Source organism: Phaethon aethereus, assembly GCF_964289735.1.
Source record: "Phaethon aethereus genome assembly, chromosome: 23".
In the NCBI taxonomy this organism is placed as follows: Eukaryota; Metazoa; Chordata; class Aves; order Phaethontiformes; family Phaethontidae; genus Phaethon; species Phaethon aethereus.
Window position 1 is genome coordinate 3,970,226 of NC_138599.1, and position 16,795 is coordinate 3,987,020.

General features: G+C 48.7%; 1 protein-coding gene across 2 annotated transcripts; it reads right to left on the reverse strand.

The window, feature by feature from the left end:
• Positions 1-6,220: 6,220 nt before the first annotated feature.
• On the reverse strand, positions 6,221-10,599 carry HSPA8 (heat shock protein family A (Hsp70) member 8; the record flags this gene model as incomplete). 2 transcript variants are annotated; one of them, XM_082009910.1, is made up of 8 exons in its annotated part: positions 6,221-6,662; positions 7,160-7,392; positions 7,718-7,916; positions 8,247-8,449; positions 8,783-9,338; positions 9,440-9,592; positions 9,687-9,892; positions 10,395-10,599. In XM_082009910.1, the coding sequence occupies 8 exons, from the start codon at positions 10,597-10,599 to the stop codon at positions 6,477-6,479; spliced, it is 1,941 nt and encodes a 646-aa protein (XP_081866036.1). In that variant the 3' UTR covers positions 6,221-6,476. The 2 variants fall into 2 exon arrangements, with proteins under 2 accessions (XP_081866036.1, XP_081866037.1); XM_082009911.1 differs by lacking the exon at positions 7,160-7,392 and having other exon boundaries at positions 6,221-6,571; positions 7,853-7,916.
• Positions 10,600-16,795: the final 6,196 nt, after the last annotated feature.

Here is a 16,795-nt window from a genome sequence, read left to right on the forward strand (position 1 = left end):
GTTTGCTTTATTTTCTGCCGAAGCCCATAAACCAGCCCATAACACATATGCCTGTTCATCCCTCTGCCACAGGGTGTTTTGTCCTTTAGAGCTAGTGGAAAGGGCCGGGAAAACTGAAGGCATCAACTGATCTGAGGAAGAGGGGGGCAGGCAGCAGCAGAGCAGCCTGCCCTGTCGCAGGGCTCCGGGCTGACCCCCAGAAAGCGCAGTCGGGGCAGGAACCGGGGGACCCCACGAGCTTGCCCACAGCCGCTGCTCTGCGTGGGGACTGTGGGCTACGCAGCCCTTTGCATTGCAGGACCCGGAGGGTCACAGCCGGGTCCCCCCCTCGGTGTGCCGGACAGCCCAGACGGCCGCTGCCGGCGACTCGCACGCCCGGGGACCTGGACCCCCCTTCCCGGCCAGGTACCCCGCAGGGGCTGGGCAACCCTGGCTTTGCAGCCTGGCCACCCAGCTGCTAGCCAAAGCCTTTATTCAATGCTGACTTGGGTGCACAGCTCGAAGGCAGCAAACCTATTAATCCTTGCTTTTTTCGAGGCCCCAGGACCTCTGTATTGACTCCCTCCTCCAGCAAGCGCTCCGGTCTTTCAGCCTGAACAAAACAGCCACGGAGTCGATCGTGCGATGAAAAAATAGGCACTTGACCAGAGAGAGGAGACAAGTACTGAGGCTCAGCAGCAAGCAGGCTGCTTGGTCTCCTGGTTTAGCTGCATTTTGCCTTTACGGTAAGCCCTTCTATAATGGCAATTTCAAACCGCAACTTTGATTCATGCCCTTTCCTTACAACCAGCTGTTGCCACCCACCACTGAACACCCAGCTCTCGCTTTTCCTGAGCTGTTTTTATTATTTTATTTTTTGTGGGGGGGAGTTCCTAAGGATTATTTGAAAGAGTTAACAGCACCTTTGCAGTTGTTGGGGGTTAGGGAGTTCCCTCTTCTCCAAGGTAAAAAAGTAAAGCACAGCTTGGTTAATTGTCCTTAAGGCTACTGCAGATTATAAACCTGGATTTACTTGCAAAACATGAGTGTTTAACCCCAATAAACTGCCAATAAACAATGCTTTCTTCTTCAAGAAACAGTGAAAGCTTCCTCACAGCTCCCTTTCTTCGCATTTTGCAGTGTGTGTGGGAGATAAACCAAGTCTGACTCCCAGAGCAAACACAAGTTTCCCTCCCTCAATAGCAGAGTGCTTAATGTTGTAGAATAAAGCTGTACAAGAAGCCTAGAGCTTTTTTCTTACCTCAGCTCCTGGACTCCCTGTGTAACCCTTAGGCTGTGGTTTCCCAAGAAGCTGAATTAGGTGCCTGAGCAGGGCTGACAGGGCTGCTTGGAAAATCAGCCTGACTCTACCCCAGCTTCGGCTTCCCACTGGTGAGCAAGAAATCAGCTCTCCCCCAGCTGGGTCACTGACTCCAGCAGGAATCTCCTTCAAGCCCAAACTTAAGCTGCATGCCTCTATCCCAGCTTTATCAAAAAGCAAATGCACTCTGTCTGTCTCTCTCACACACGAACACACAGAGAAATCTGGCAATACCCCAAAGCAGGAGCTTTTACAGGGGCAAGCCAGTTTCTACAACACAGCCACAGCACTCTATCCCTGAAAACAGACACCAAAACACTTCGAAAAGGAAAAAAAGATGTAATCCACTTCGGTGAAAACACACAGAAAGCAGTCAGCAGCATCCAAGCAGACTTCTGAGCTTGTAAAACAAACCCTTAAGCTAATTCCTGCCTCGTGAACAGGCTATGCAGCATGTTTGTGTTACCTGCAAGGGGATCGGGGCTTCCTCCTCAGCAGAACCAAATTCAGCCTCTTCTGGTGAAATATAAAGTAAAAACCCCCATTTCAGCCTATTTACTGAGACATTTTTCCTGTTTTTCTCTAAGACAGGCAACACTGGTCACTGATAGATCTCAGTTTAGCTGGACTCTACTCCACTGACTACTCTGAAGTCTCTAAAGCATTTGAGAGTAGCTGCCCCTGAACACCAGCATTTCAGACCCCCCCTGCACTTCAGTATGCAGGAGAGCCATTCCCTCAGCATTTCAATACCAAGCAGAGACACTTGGAAAAGGTCCTCTGCTCACCACCGAGGCTCCCGTGAGAAGCTGCAATGCTGAATTCGAAAGGAATGGTCTTTCCTCTGCAATGATACTGTTTACCAGACTGATGCAACCTGCCAAACTAATGCAAAGTGAAGCTTCGGGAGAGGCAACCTGAATGAGACTTCCCAGGGAGATGAAAACCCCGGTAGCTCCTGAGACCCCCTAAATAAGCTATGAATTAACTTTGCCCTTTCCATTAAGGCAGTAACCAAAGGAGGTGGCCAGTGCTTTCACAGCCCTTAGAGCAGGGCGATAGCTGGGCAGATCTTACAAAAAAGTGATAGTTGTATCACAGGGCACACGAGCGGAGGAGCCCAAGATGACGCCATTGCAATAGCTGCTTGGCTGCAAAACTTGCTAGTTAGGAAAGCTGGGGACCTGAATGGGGACTTTGCCTCCTGCAGAGCTCTCCCATCACTGTCAGACGCAGACGCTCCTTCTGTTTGCCCCTACAGAGGCAGAACTTGCTCATCGGTAAAGCAAACAAAGCGGATTACCCTGCCACTTTGGAAGGAATCAAGATCCTCAAGAAATGCACAAAGTAAAGTTGCGTAGATGTTACCTCCACATGTTTCTTTGTTCTTGCACCCAGGGCAGCAGCACTACCAGCACACACCAGAGAAACATGACAACTACACAGGTGCTGGCCCTTGACATCAGCCTCACCAGGTACTGCTGTGGAGGATTCCAACCTGTTACCTGATCTGTGCCTAATTAAGAAACACTTGTAACAGAAAAGAAAAATCTTGAATTTAAGTTTTTTAACAAAGAAAAAAGGAAAAAAATTGAATTCAAATTTTTAAAGAAAAGAAAAGCACCTGAACTCAAGAACTTCTCGAACTAACAATACATGAGCCAAAAAACAGTTCCCCTGTTTTTCAGATAACTCTGCAGGCTTCTTTGTTGTCATGAAGGTAGAAACTCACCATTTTTCATTCATTTCCTTCACTAAAACTGCCCATGCCCTCATGCAAGTGCCAGTGTGACTGCAAACGCCCGCAGCACCCCTTTTTCTCCCCCTCTCAGCCCCTTGGCCTGGCCCTCAGCCTGTACCTGTGCTTGTTCCTAATTTGCACTGCGAAACCTCATCCCTTAGCCCGGCAAGACTGGTGATTCTAAACCATAGTTCTGACAACCCCCAGGAACGCCCTCCTGTAAAAACGGGGCTGGCTTGAGCCACTGTTTCGAAAATACCCCAAAACCCCACTTTCCAAAAACCATTTTCATTTAGCCTCCCCTATGGCAACGAAGGCATTTCACGCTCTTAATCGAAGGTGCTGCTAAGGACGGAATTAAATGTCATAAACGTTTCGGGGGGATTTAATTCAAAACGGGGGGGGGGAACCAAAACAAGGCGCCTCGTGGCCATTCTGTGGTCCGGTGCTGCCATCTGGCGGCCACGTGCTGCCGGTGCGGGCAGGCTGCCCGCTCCCTCGCCCCCCCCGGGGGATGCCCCAAGGTAAAAGGCGTTTACACGCTGCCGCGTTAATACTAATCCGACAGTATTTCAAATCCGTGCTTCCCCCGCCTCGGTTTTGTGAGAAAGTGTAATTAATGTTCCGGTTATTTCCCAGGTATTATTAGGAAGTTCCAACAGGCTCCTGGCGATGCAGAGGGCGGTGAGCGGGCACAGGCAGCAGCAGGTCACAAAGGGACAGTCCTGCCCAAGTCCCTGTCCTACACCAGGGACACCCCTGTGCTGGCTTTGGCTGGGATAGAGTTATATTTCCTCACAGTAGCTTGTTTTGGGCTGTGTTTGGGGTTCGTGAGGCGACGGTGACGGTAACAGGGACGTGTGAGTGACTGCTGAGCAGGGCTTGCACGGTGTTGGGAGGGGGCAGAGTGATGGCATTTGTCTTCCCAAGTCACCGTTAGGTGTGATGATGGAGCCCTGCTGTCCTGGAGACGGCTGAACATCTGCCTGCCGATGTGAAGCGGTGAACGAATTCCTCGTTTTGCTCTGCTCACACGTGCGGCTTTTGCTTTCCCTATCGAACAGCCCTTATCTCAACCCACCAGTTTTCTTTTTTGCCCTCCTGATTCTCTCCCACATCCCACCGAGGGGGAGTGAGCGAGCGGCTGCGTGGGGCTGAGCTGCTGGACGGGGTTCAGCCACAACACCCACCTGGCAGATGAAGGGAAGGCAGTGGATGGAGTTTTCCTGGATTTTAGAAAGGCTTTTGATGCTGTCCCTCAGAGTGTCCTTCTGGACAAGCTGCCCAGCTGTGAGGTGAGCAGGTACACAGTGCCCGGGGTGAAGAACTGCCCAACAGCAAGGCTCAGGGGGTTCTAGTGAATGGGGCCACCTCTGCCTGGGGGTGTAGTGGTGTTCCTCAGGTCTCCATTTTCGGGCCAGTTCTGGTCAATATTTGTATCATTTGTCTGGATGCAGGAGGTGAGCGCATCCTTACTAAGTGTGCAGATGATACTATACCGGGAGGTGCTGCAGCCTCTCCGGAGGGACAGGAGGCCTTGCAGAGGGATTTAGATAGATTGGAGCACTGGGCAATCATTAATGGCATTAAATTTAACAAGTCCATGTGCCAGGTTCTGCACCTAGGATGGAGTAACACCAGGCACAAGTCTAAATTGTGGGATTAGATGACACCTTTTTCCCCCCAAATATCCTGCAAGGATGGAGGGAGTAGTGGCAGTCTCCCTCTTACCATCCCACTGATCCAGAAAAGGATCCAAAACGCCTGTATGTAACCAGGACTGTCCTGCTGCAATGACATGCAAAGCTTTTTAATGCTCTCAGCTGCTCCCGCTAGCATTTCAGCAGCTGTGCTGCAGGCAGCCCCATACATCTGTCCATCCCACCAGGGAACAGACACTTCAGAAGCAGCAATAGGAGCGTTAAGCTATCAGAGCATCATTTTTTCCCCTTCGGTTCACTGCTCTTAAAGATAAAAATCTGTCAGTTCTTCTCCAATATCGAGAATGAAATTACTCAGGGTAGAGAGGAAAGTGACCTAACTTGAAGCAGCCAGATAAAAAATAATCACCACTGAATTGCTGATTATTCTCAACAATCCCTCTATGTATAAGCAATCTAATAATTGTGATGATTTTTACAGTCCAGTCACAACACATATATACACTTACTATAAACAAAATAGTAATTGCTTATTATTGCAGAAAAGGCTGCACAAAGCCACCTTCCCCCCCAGCCATGACCTCTTTAAATAGCGAGCCACCTCCGAACCTGCCCTCCTGCAACAGGGGGGAAGCCTTGAGCTGATAAATGCTTCCATGATGATCATCCACTTTCTATTTTTATATCCTGTTTTAAAGATGCTCTTTACTGCTGCTGGTTAACGTAACAAGTTCTTCTCCAAAAATGCCACTTTTCTTCGAAAAGGGTGATGTGACTCAGCTCCACTTGTCAGTTCCTGAATGCGTGCTTGCTGTTGCGTTTCTTTTTTTAAATGCCCTGCACCCCTTACGCACACCCAGAGGCAGGCAGGTGGTGTGTGGTAGCATCTGCTCCCAAACCACCACTGCACCTTCCATGACCACCACCCCCCCCAAAATCAGCAACTGGGGAACAGGCCAAGGAACAGGGATCAAGCAGGAACTCTTCAATTTTACATTTTTAGTTCTTGAACCTGTTCTGGTTTCAGCTAGGAGGGAGTTCATTTTCTTCATTGAAGCTAGTGTGAGGCTGCGTCTTGGATTTGGGATGAGAAAATGTTAGCAACATGCTGATGGTTTGAGTTGTTGCCAATTAGTCAAGTAGAGTCCAGCTCCTCCTAGGAGCCAGCTGTGTGGTACCTAGGTGCCAGCTAGGGCTAAACCACAGGCCCCCATTTTCAGGATGGTGTAGCTCTAAGCTTTGCTTCAGTGGTAGCACAAAGGCAATGCCACCCCCTCCAAAGACAAGGCTCAATATGCCCTTGTTCATTACTTAAGCTTCAGAAGTTTAAGTTGAAACCTCTGTCAAGGCTGCTCAACCTGGAGCCTACATTAACTCTTGTGGTTAGATGATGCTCAGCCAGTATGTGCCATCTTTATTTAGCACTGCATTAATTTTCACTTTTACACTGGTCAGCATGTACAAAAAAACCAACACAGAAACACCGTGATGCCCATTAAATAATTTTTATTCCTTAGGACATGAATTGCATTTCCACTTGTTTACAGTACTGTAAAGTGCAATGGTATTCATCTCCCCTCCTGTGCACATGTTCAAGTATTTAAAATGCCCAGAAAATTTTTCTATTTTATTTTTTTTTACAGCAGCTCAGTTATGGAGTTTTTAATCTGGCAAAATATACCCAGGTGTGCCTACAGGTTTGGGTCCTTCAATCTAACCCCCACCTGGGGGTCCTCCAATACTAACTGCTAGTGGAATGCATTGCCCCATGCCTTTAGTCCACCTCTTCAATGGTTGGTCCAGAAGAAGCTCCACCAGATGGAGGAGCTCCACCACCAGGGAATCCACCAGGCATCCCTCCAGGCATCCCTCCTGCACTCTGGTACAGCTTGGTAATGATGGGGTTGCACACCTTCTCCAGCTCTTTCTGCTGGTGCTCAAACTCCTCCTTCTCAGCCGTCTGAAAAAAAGACAAAAGAGCTCAGTACATGCTGCTCTCACTAAGTGAGTAACAGTCCAAAAGCCCATGCATTCCAAGAGTCCAGGCTTATTTTCATCCTGCTTTCAGCCCCACCAAGTCAGACTCCCACTGGGCTACATGCAAGAGGATTTCCGCTTGGTCAAGCTCTGACAAAACCAACCGATTTAAGACTCCAAGCTGCTCCTAGAGCTTACACTGCTCCTGGAGCAACAGGACCTAACTGAAGGTTAGAGAAGATCATACTTGCAAGCTAGCCAGTCTGACCAAGGAGAAACTGAAAGCTGTATGCCTGCAAGCTGTGGTCGCTCAGACATCCAAGGAAGGTACTTGGACCAACACAAGTCTTTCGACTTCTGGTGGAAACTACGAATGGCTTTGGAATCACTTTCATCACAGCAACCAGTAGTTTCTTGAGCTTTCTTTGTAGCTTAGTGAGACACTAGAAATAAATACTGACCAAACATGGAATGACATACCTGATTCTTGTCCAGCCAATTGATGATTTCATTGCATTTGTCCAGGATTTTCTGCTTGTCTTCATCAGAGATCTTGCCCTGGAGCTTCTCATCTTCAACAGTAGCTTTCATGTTGAAGGCATAAGACTCCAGGGAGTTCTTAGAAGACACTTTATCACGCTGCTTCTCATCTTCCGCTTTGTATTTCTCTGCTTCCTGAACCATCCGCTCAATGTCTTCCTTGCTCAGCCGGCCTGCAAAACACAGCAGCAGTTCAGGTCCTGGTTTTCTAGTCAGTCATTTTTAGCCGAAGATTACAGCCTCCCATACATTAAAACAATTACACTTTTGGGCAGGCAGGCAGGCGAGGCCCTTAAGCTATCAGGTACCCTTATTCTTAAACCACTTCATCAGCCTCCTTAGAAACTCATGGATTGCTGCACTAGAAACAAGGGTCAGGACTGTACATGAAGGTGCATACGCATTACAACCAAGTTTTGATAAAGCTAGAAGGCAGTTTCACAAGCCAAGCTTAAGCAGCTAGCCAGTGTCCCACCCTCAGAAGCATGTGATCCTCACCCTTGTCATTTGTTATCGTGATCTTGTTCTCCTTGCCAGTGCTCTTATCCACAGCAGACACATTCAGAATGCCATTGGCATCAATATCAAAGGTTACTTCAATCTGAGGTACACCTCTGGGAGCAGGGGGAATACCAGTCAGCTCAAACTTGCCCAGCAAGTTGTTGTCCTTAGTCATAGCACGCTCTCCTTCATACACCTAGTAAGAAGAACCAGCAAATTAAGTCAGAAATTTGACCACACATTATTAGATCATAATGGGGTACTATCCTGAAGTGACATGGTCGCTCAGACATCCAAGGAAGGTACTTGGACCAACACAAGTCTTTCGACTTCTGGTGGAAACTACGAATGGCTTTGGAATCACTTTCATCACAGCAACCAGGCGTTTACTAGCATCCCTTGCTAAGGGCAGGAACACAAGACTTCTGGCCCAAGATTTACTTCAACGATCAAGGACTAGAAGTGTTGACAGGGTCTTAAGATTATGCAAGTGCACTATCGGTTCACCCCAGTGCTGCTTGCCTACCTGGATCAGCACACCAGGCTGGTTGTCAGAGTAAGTAGTGAATGTCTGAGTCTGCTTGGTGGGGATGGTGGTGTTCCGCTTGATCAAGACTGTCATGACACCTCCAGCAGTCTCAATGCCAAGAGACAGAGGAGTGACATCCAACAGCAGCAGATCCTGTACGTTCTCAGACTTGTCTCCAGACAGAATAGCAGCCTGAACAGCTGGAGGAAGAGAAAAAAAACCATTGAGCCCTGCAACAGATAATGCTGCACACAGTACAGTTAAGCCCATAGCTCGCTCAGACATCCAAGGAAGGTTTTGGCCATCATTAGTAGACTTCCGGTGGAAACTACGAATGGCTTTGGAATCTGATTCATCATTGCAAGTCAAACTTAAGTTTCTCACTACTTTGAAAAACTTACACTGATTCAGGTGGAAGACCTAGGGCCTACACCAGTACTGCTCTTCAACTTCAGAGAGTACTCCATTTGCTACCACCCAACAGTTTTCACATGCAGAAGCTAGAAGGATCCGATGTCAATTTTTGTTGTTACCTGCACCATAAGCCACAGCTTCATCAGGATTGATGCTCTTGTTCAGCTCTTTGCCATTGAAGAAATCCTGCAGCAGTTTCTGAATCTTTGGGATACGAGTAGACCCACCAACCAGCACAATGTCATGGATCTGAGATTTGTCGAGTTTAGCATCTCGCAGGGCCTTTTCAACAGGATCCAGGGTACCACGGAACAGGTCAGCGTTCAGCTCTTCAAAGCGAGCTCTGGTAATGGATGTGTAGAAGTCAATACCCTCATAGAGAGAATCTATTTCAATACTGGCCTGCGTGCTAGAAGACAGAGTACGCTTTGCACGCTCGCATGCAGTGCGGAGGCGACGAACTGCTCTCTTGTTCTCACTGATGTCTTTCTTGTGCTTGCGCTTGAATTCAGCGATGAAGTGGTTGACCATGCGATTGTCAAAGTCTTCTCCACCCAAGTGGGTGTCACCTGCAGTGGACTTCACCTCAAATATGCCATCTTCAATAGTCAAAATTGACACATCAAAGGTGCCACCTCCAAGGTCAAAGATAAGAACATTCCTTTCAGCACCAACCTGGAAGAGATCAATTTCCATAATGCAATTCCATTCCCTACCTGCTAGTTTAGCAGGTTTACTAGTTGGACATCAGAGACAACAGTTGCTCCATAGCATACCTTTTTGTCCAGGCCATAGGCTATGGCAGCAGCTGTTGGCTCATTGATAATTCGCAGTACGTTGAGCCCTGCAATGGTTCCAGCATCTTTTGTAGCCTGACGCTGAGAGTCATTGAAATAGGCTGGTACAGTCACTACAGCATTAGTAACAGTCTACAAAAAAGCAAGTAAAAAAGCCGGTTATGTACATACACTACTCACACATACAGAATTATTCGTTACATTTCACTGAAGTCCCAGACCTCACCTTCCCAAGATACGCTTCTGCAATTTCCTTCATTTTGGTTAAAACCATGGAAGAAATTTCTTCTGGGTAGAAACTCTTTGTCTCGCCTTTGTACTCCACCTGGACTTTTGGTCTGCCAGCATCATTCACCACAGTGAAGGGCCAGTGCTTCATATCAGACTGGACAACAGAATCATCAAATCTACGCCCAATCAACCGTTTTGCATCTGGAAAAGAATAGTTGGCCATATTAAATATGTTTATTCACATGACAGAATATGAAGTTCCTCCTAAAATCAATGCAGAAAACCCTAGAATACTACTCAACCTGGAATTACTACTGCCTTGTCAAGACTTGGCTACAGACAATGCATCACTTCTTGGATATGCACAGGCTCCTTCACTATCGCCTCACAGCTGCCGTACCATTGCTTTAGACTGAAACGCTTAGTCAAGGCCACTTAATACTAACTGCCAAGAACAACTTGCAGCAAAACAGGTTTTTAACTGTAAGGCATATACTTTTGCAGTACATAATAAAAGCTTAATTACTACTAATGCAGTTATATTATTCAGACTAAAAACAAATTAGGAGTTTATTTCCAAAAGCTTTAACGCCGTCAGTCAGCAATTCTTTTACCATCAGAGAACATCTACCGTCACTGTACTAAGCTTCTGGACATGAAGTTAAGCTTCTGTATGTGCAGTAGGCAAATCTCGCAGCCTTACCAAAAACTGTATTGGTTGGATTCATTGCAACTTGGTTCTTTGCAGCATCGCCGATCAACCTCTCCGTATCTGTGAAGGCAACGTAGCTTGGCGTGGTGCGGTTACCCTGGTCATTGGCAATGATTTCCACCTTCCCATGTTGGAATACGCCAACACAGGAATAGGTGGTGCCAAGATCAATTCCGACAGCTGGTCCCTTCGACATCTCGTCTGAGGGGAAAAAAAAAAACGACTGAACTTTAAAATTGAACTCAAGCTAAAATGTTTCGTTCCCGTTATCCCACGTTTTACCAGCAACTGCTCCTTAGCATATACGGTTAATGCATTTAAAGACTCTACCGCTTGGTGTCCAGCCGCGGTAGGCCAAGGCCCAACCACGTGGTACAGCACATGGCCGGGGACTCCATCTCCCGGCATGCACTGCGCCACTCGGATCACGTGGCTCGAGGAGGACATCTTAGGCGCCGGGACATGTAGTCCCCGCTTCGCGTGGGCCTAACGCGTCGGTCCATGTGGCCTGGCACGGCCCCAGTCCTGCTGCCACGTGAACCCACCCTGCACCCATCGGGGAACCGCAAGCGCACCCCCACTGCCTGCCGAACGCTCGGTGTCCCCAGCCACCACCCCGCTCCGGCCCTGGAAGCCCGCTCCTTCCTCCCACTCCCGCCTCCGGGGACTACAAATCCCAGCATACCCATCCGGCCCACAGACACAGCTCCACCTCTCCCCCCTCCCACACACATCCCCAGGCGTTCCCGTGGAGAAGTAACATGGGCGCCGAGTCTCCTTTATCCCCCACCCCCCTGGGCCCGACCGTTTCAGGAGAGCAAGAGAACAGACAACGGAAAAACCGCCGTTAGAGGTTGTATTTCGGACAAAAAGGGCCACCAGCGCACGAGACTCTGCAGAATCCCCATACCGAAACGGAAAAACCCATCGCCACAGCGTCTCAAGGGCGTCCATCCCCTCCCCCTACCCGATCCCCCGCAGCGTAACTGTCCCTGCCGGGGCGAGGGCACCTCGGGCGGCACTAACAACAGATCGCGATACCCACGCCGGACCACGGCTCTCCCCCCACCCCCCCGCGACCGCCACCCCGTCCCCCCGCCGGCAGGCCCCGTTACCTGATCGGCGCGGACAGGCCCGGACGCGCACAAGAGAACCGGCTCCGCAAAGGCTACTGCTCAATGAGACCTCCCAGCGCCCGCCCCACTGCCTTTATATACCCCCTCAGAACCTTCCAGAAGCGCCCGCCTCTTCTCTCCGCTCCAGCCAATCCGCTCGCGTATTCCGCCGCCCTTCCAGCCAATAGCCGCCTACCGGAACCCGCACCCTTCATGACGCACCCAGGAAGGGGGCGTGCCTGCCGGCCGGCCGGTATTCTCGAACCTTCATGCGCTTTCCCCAAACCCCCACCCAACCGCCGACCGCTCTGCAACGCTCATCCCCCGCCCGCAACGGACGGGGGGTGGAGCTTCGTATGCGCGGGAGCCAATGAGAGCCCTCCAGCGGCCGCATGCAGGTGATGAAACCGACGAGCGTAGGCTGAAGGAGGGTGCAGGGGCAGAGAGAGAGGGCCAGGGAGCGAATGGCAGCCAATTGCAACAGGGCGCCGGAGGCTCGTTTGCATATTTCGCGCTTCAGGGGGAAGGCGCTTTTGGGTGGGAATGACCAATCAGACCGGGGGCTGGCGGATTGATTTGCATAGAGGGTGGCGGGCTGCAGGAAGGGGGAACAAGGCAGCGGGGAGGGGGGAGACAAAATGGACGCGCCATGCGGGGCCGGGCAGGAGGCCCGGCCGTGTGCGGGCTTCGGCCCTCTTCTCGTCCCCGGGCTTCCGTGAGCCCCGGGAGCGGCGTGAACGCTGGTGCCTGCGGTCGCCGTCCCACAGTCTCCGAGCAGGCTGGCGCCAGCGTTCGGGTACCCCTCCATGCAACGATGTCCGATTAAACACAATGAACAGCAGAATAACGGCAGGCGGATCACATCCAGCCAAGAGAGAGCGTTTGGCTTTCCGATAGGCAAGCTGGTGGAGGTAGAGGGGGCCTACTCCGGGGCAGAGCCTTGGGAGATCACCCTCTGCCCCGAGGGGAATGACGGCATTGCTCATTTTAATGCTCGCAACTTGTTGCCGAATGCTTCCCAGAGGCTTCCGACAGCACTTGCCTCAGTAAATCTCCGTGTACCATGGTCTACGCCAGCAGCACATTGCTGCTGTAATCCTCGGTGTTCTGTTTAACAAGGCAAAAGGCAGTGTCCTCTGAGGCCTCCCCACACCCTCATTCTCACCCAGGCAGAGGAAACCATGTTGTGTGCGGTGTTCTAGGGCACCACCAGTTCCTCCAACTGAGCAGAATCTGGCCTCCACAGCATCTCCGGTTTTTCTCATCCATAATCAGTGGTAATGCACCAAACCAAGCTAAGCGATAAGGTGACACCCCTTTATAAGTCAGTGCTGCTCACTGCATGCTCTCAGCATGACTGACTTTCAGTGGAAAGGAAACGGAGGCTCTGAACAGTGGAAAACCCATGGCTGCTCAGTGTCCTTGGAGATCAAGCCAGCAGACGGACCACAAGCGCTCAGCTGGTCTCAGCGCCTTAGGCTGAAAGCTGATCAGAGGTCATAAATCACATAAGGTCAGGCTCTAGCAGGAGCACTGTGAAATGTTTACATGGCATAAAACACCGAGTGGAAAAGTCAGGAGGAGTCACAACGAGGAGGGCTACACAAAACCTGTATCTTGACACTATGCAGTGGGAAAAGGGGCAAAGGAACTTCTACAGTCAGGGGTAAGAACTGCATGAAAAAGCATTTCTGATGCCACCAGGCTCCTGTGGCAGACATGGTGGGTGTGCTGGGCCATGGGAAGTCACTCGAGTAAAGCAACAGTTGGTGGCTGCTATTCTTGCTCTGCCACGCACAGGACTGGAATCTGAATCGGGACATTCAGGTGACAACAGAAGGCGTAGTTTGGAGTTGAAACTGAGGTGTACAAGGTTAGAGATGGGAGGTGCACCAGGAAAAGGAAAGGGGTGCTGGCTTTCACTCTCCTGTGCCTTTAAAGGTAAGGGTGGTCACCACAAACCATCACCCCGTATCTGACCAGGTACAGCATGCAAAGCACGCTCCACCCTATCCAGAGGGCAGGCTGCTGGAGCGCTCAACTCCCAGGCTACACGGGAAATTTTTCTCAGGCATGCAGTGCGAACTTGCTCAGAATACATCGGGCACCAAGTCTCACGGGAGCCATGCTGTTCACAAGGGATTGCCTTTGCTTTTTTTGTTTTGCTGGTTTTGTGGGGTTTTTTAATCATGGGCAGAATTTCAGTAGGACCTAATAATAGCACTACTTGCACCTTGAAATTAAATAGTGACATTTAGATGTGCAACCGTACTTCGCCCAGCAGACTGATAGCGAGTGAAGGCAGCCTAGAACAACAATGAGTCAGTGCAGGGAGGGCGGCAGTTTGGCAAATGACTCATTACATTAGAAATTAAAGGCTGTTAACATACTGGACAAAAGTAGCTCATTAGCTGTGTATCAGAAAAATGAGAGCCCAGCGGGCTGGACAGTGATAAGTATTCTGTATGGAGTTTTTTTATATTATGAATCCCAACATTATTTTTTTAAGCTAATTTAGTACATTAGAGATCAAGCACTGCTTCTCCCTTAAGCATTTAAAACAGACTTGGGAGAAGAATGGAGATTATCAGAGACACTTCCTATTCAAAACAGCAGCATTTGTATGTATACAACACTTGCATCTGCACACCCTGGCTGAAGTTTGAAAATCCTGCATTTCCAAGGTGGTCCCTTCCCTTTCCCATCATGTATTCCCCCTTCAGTGTGTAAGTACAAACTGATCCAGGTTAAAAATAACCCAAGATTCCTGATGCTGTACAAAAGTATGCAATTGCACAACCCCTCTCAAAATGTGCATCGCCTAATCAGGATTCTGAATGTTGTCAACTCAGGAGAGCGCCAGTAAGAGTGTTTCCTGGTGAATCAGGGACAGGCAGAAGGGCACACCTACAAGACCACTGTGTTTTGTTTTAAATACTGTGTAATTATGTTGCAATTTTTACTCCCAGATTTCAGTAAAGAAGATTGCTGATGTTGGGAGACCTCTGCTCAAAACACCCCCAGGGAAAAAAGGCTGAAGCACTGCAAGAGAAATCAACCACAGTTATGTTTAGTTACCCTAAATTCCACCTACATCTCCCTGACTGGAGATTCCTGTTAGGTAGTTCAAAATGTTTATCTGCAGAGATCTAAACTGTCTGAACAGCGCTCTTAGTTGTTCAAGGTTTCATTGTCATCTCACACCCAGTTCAGAAGTAAGGTCGCAGGTGTGGGAGTGGGAGGGCAACGTCACTGGAGGTTTTTTATCTGTGCTGTGTCTGCACTGGCAATATTTACCTTATTAACTTGAAGCATCTACATCCTCAGCCAAAATATCTCAGGTTAAGATAGCTGCATGAAGTCAAAATACCATTTACTTCAAAACACCCAAGGTTTCACATATTTCATGTCAAGTCACATAATTTAGACTGAAAAAATACCCAGGAAAAAACACAGCTTCTCCACAATTTCTACACAAATATGCATGTAGTCCATGTTAGCTTAAAAATAGTATTTTTGACTCCATACTTCTTTTTCCTTGGATTCATCTTGACAGCATGTAACACATCATACCAGAGAAGATGGAGCATTAGTACAAGTTTAGTTGAGCTGTAGCACTTCAGCTGCAGCACATTTATTTATAAAACATCCAACAACAAAAAATTATGAAATCACTGATTCAAAGGAATCAATAATAAATATTTGCTTTCCTCTGAGTTGTTCAGACACAGTACATCAATTATAGCAGGTAGAAGAGATGTAAGCCTAGTTTAGCTGCTAAAAAAAAAACCAAAGCTACATAACGTTATATGCATTTAATCACACTAGTAATAACAGGTATATGACAGTAAATGCTTTAAGTACACTATTTTACAAAATAGAGTTTGGCTTATGGTTCATTTGCTTCCCTTGTGCAACTCCTGATAGTATCATCCAGAGCTCAGAAAATGTCCCTTTGAAAAGATCTCTCTCATGTGTCCTTTGAGTAATTAATTTTTCCCTTTGGGCTTCAAGCTAACAACTGAAGTGCAGCATTGACTTTGTGTTCACCTGCGAGATCACTGATGCGTGGTCTGAAAAGCACCGCAGCATTTCAGACAGTGATTTTAAATCACCGTGGTGCCCACACTTCGTAACCAAGGCCACACATCTTTGCATCTTTGTTATGGTGCTTTTTCTGACACAGTCTGTATACAGTGCAGTCTGCACGTGCCCGGACAGCGGGCACACATACCACCTGCTTCCCGACAGGGCTAGGAACAGCCATGAATGAGCACACACACCAAGCTTCAGCAATTGCTTCTGACTAACTCCTTTTCCCCAAGGTCCATAAACCTTTCACCCCGTGCAATCAGATGGCTCATATGACAAAGGAGTGAATTCTCTGCTCCAGGAGAGCTAGACACCAGGAGAGGGCTGCCACAGCTGATCTGTCCTGCAGCTTGTTCCCGAAGGCCTGCAAGGAAGGAGTCTGCGAGGAGCAGGCTGTGCAAATTCTCCTAGCCAGCAGCAAACAGCCTCTAGGCTGTTGACAGAGCATCCTCCACTTTGCCAACTGCAAGCCTGGCCTGTGACTCAAAGCTAACCTACAGTATTTAGCACTCGGAGTGTAGCCAGCTCAAATGTTTGAATTGTTACCCTTATTTTGTGGTAATAGGCTTCTGGTTGCTCAGGCATGTATTCTTTAGTGAGAAAAGCATTCCTGCTTTTATATGCATAGAATAAGTATCCTCAGATGCAACACAGGTAACATTAAGCACAATAAGCAACTGTGGAAGAAGCCGCAAACTACTCTAGCGATCCTGCTCATGCTCTTCAGGACTTTCCCAGCTCTGGAGTACCTTCCAAGTGCTTTAGAGCACCTAAGCCTTCAGGGTCCAGGAAAAGAGCAACTGCAGAGGAATCACAGATGCTTACAGCTGCTGCTTCCAAGCAGTGACAGCCACTACCAAATCCACCAAAATGCAGCTGATCCAGGAGTGTGCCTCTGGAGTATCCAGGGAAGCTGCCTAGGTAAAATGACACAGTATCCAACAACCAGGAGCTGTCATGGAAGTAGAAGCTCATCAAACACCTGATACCAGACATCTCCTTTGTTTATACCTGTGACTCAAGACTGCCTTCCCTGCACAACAGTCCTGTACTCTGTCCTGCCAAGGGTGGCTAGGCTGACTCTGGGGTACAGACAGCAAGTGAAATTTTGGTACGTGTGATGAAAACAGTTGACTGCTCCTAGGAAGAATTCTCAGAGAGTATAGGGCAAGTTTGAAAACTATT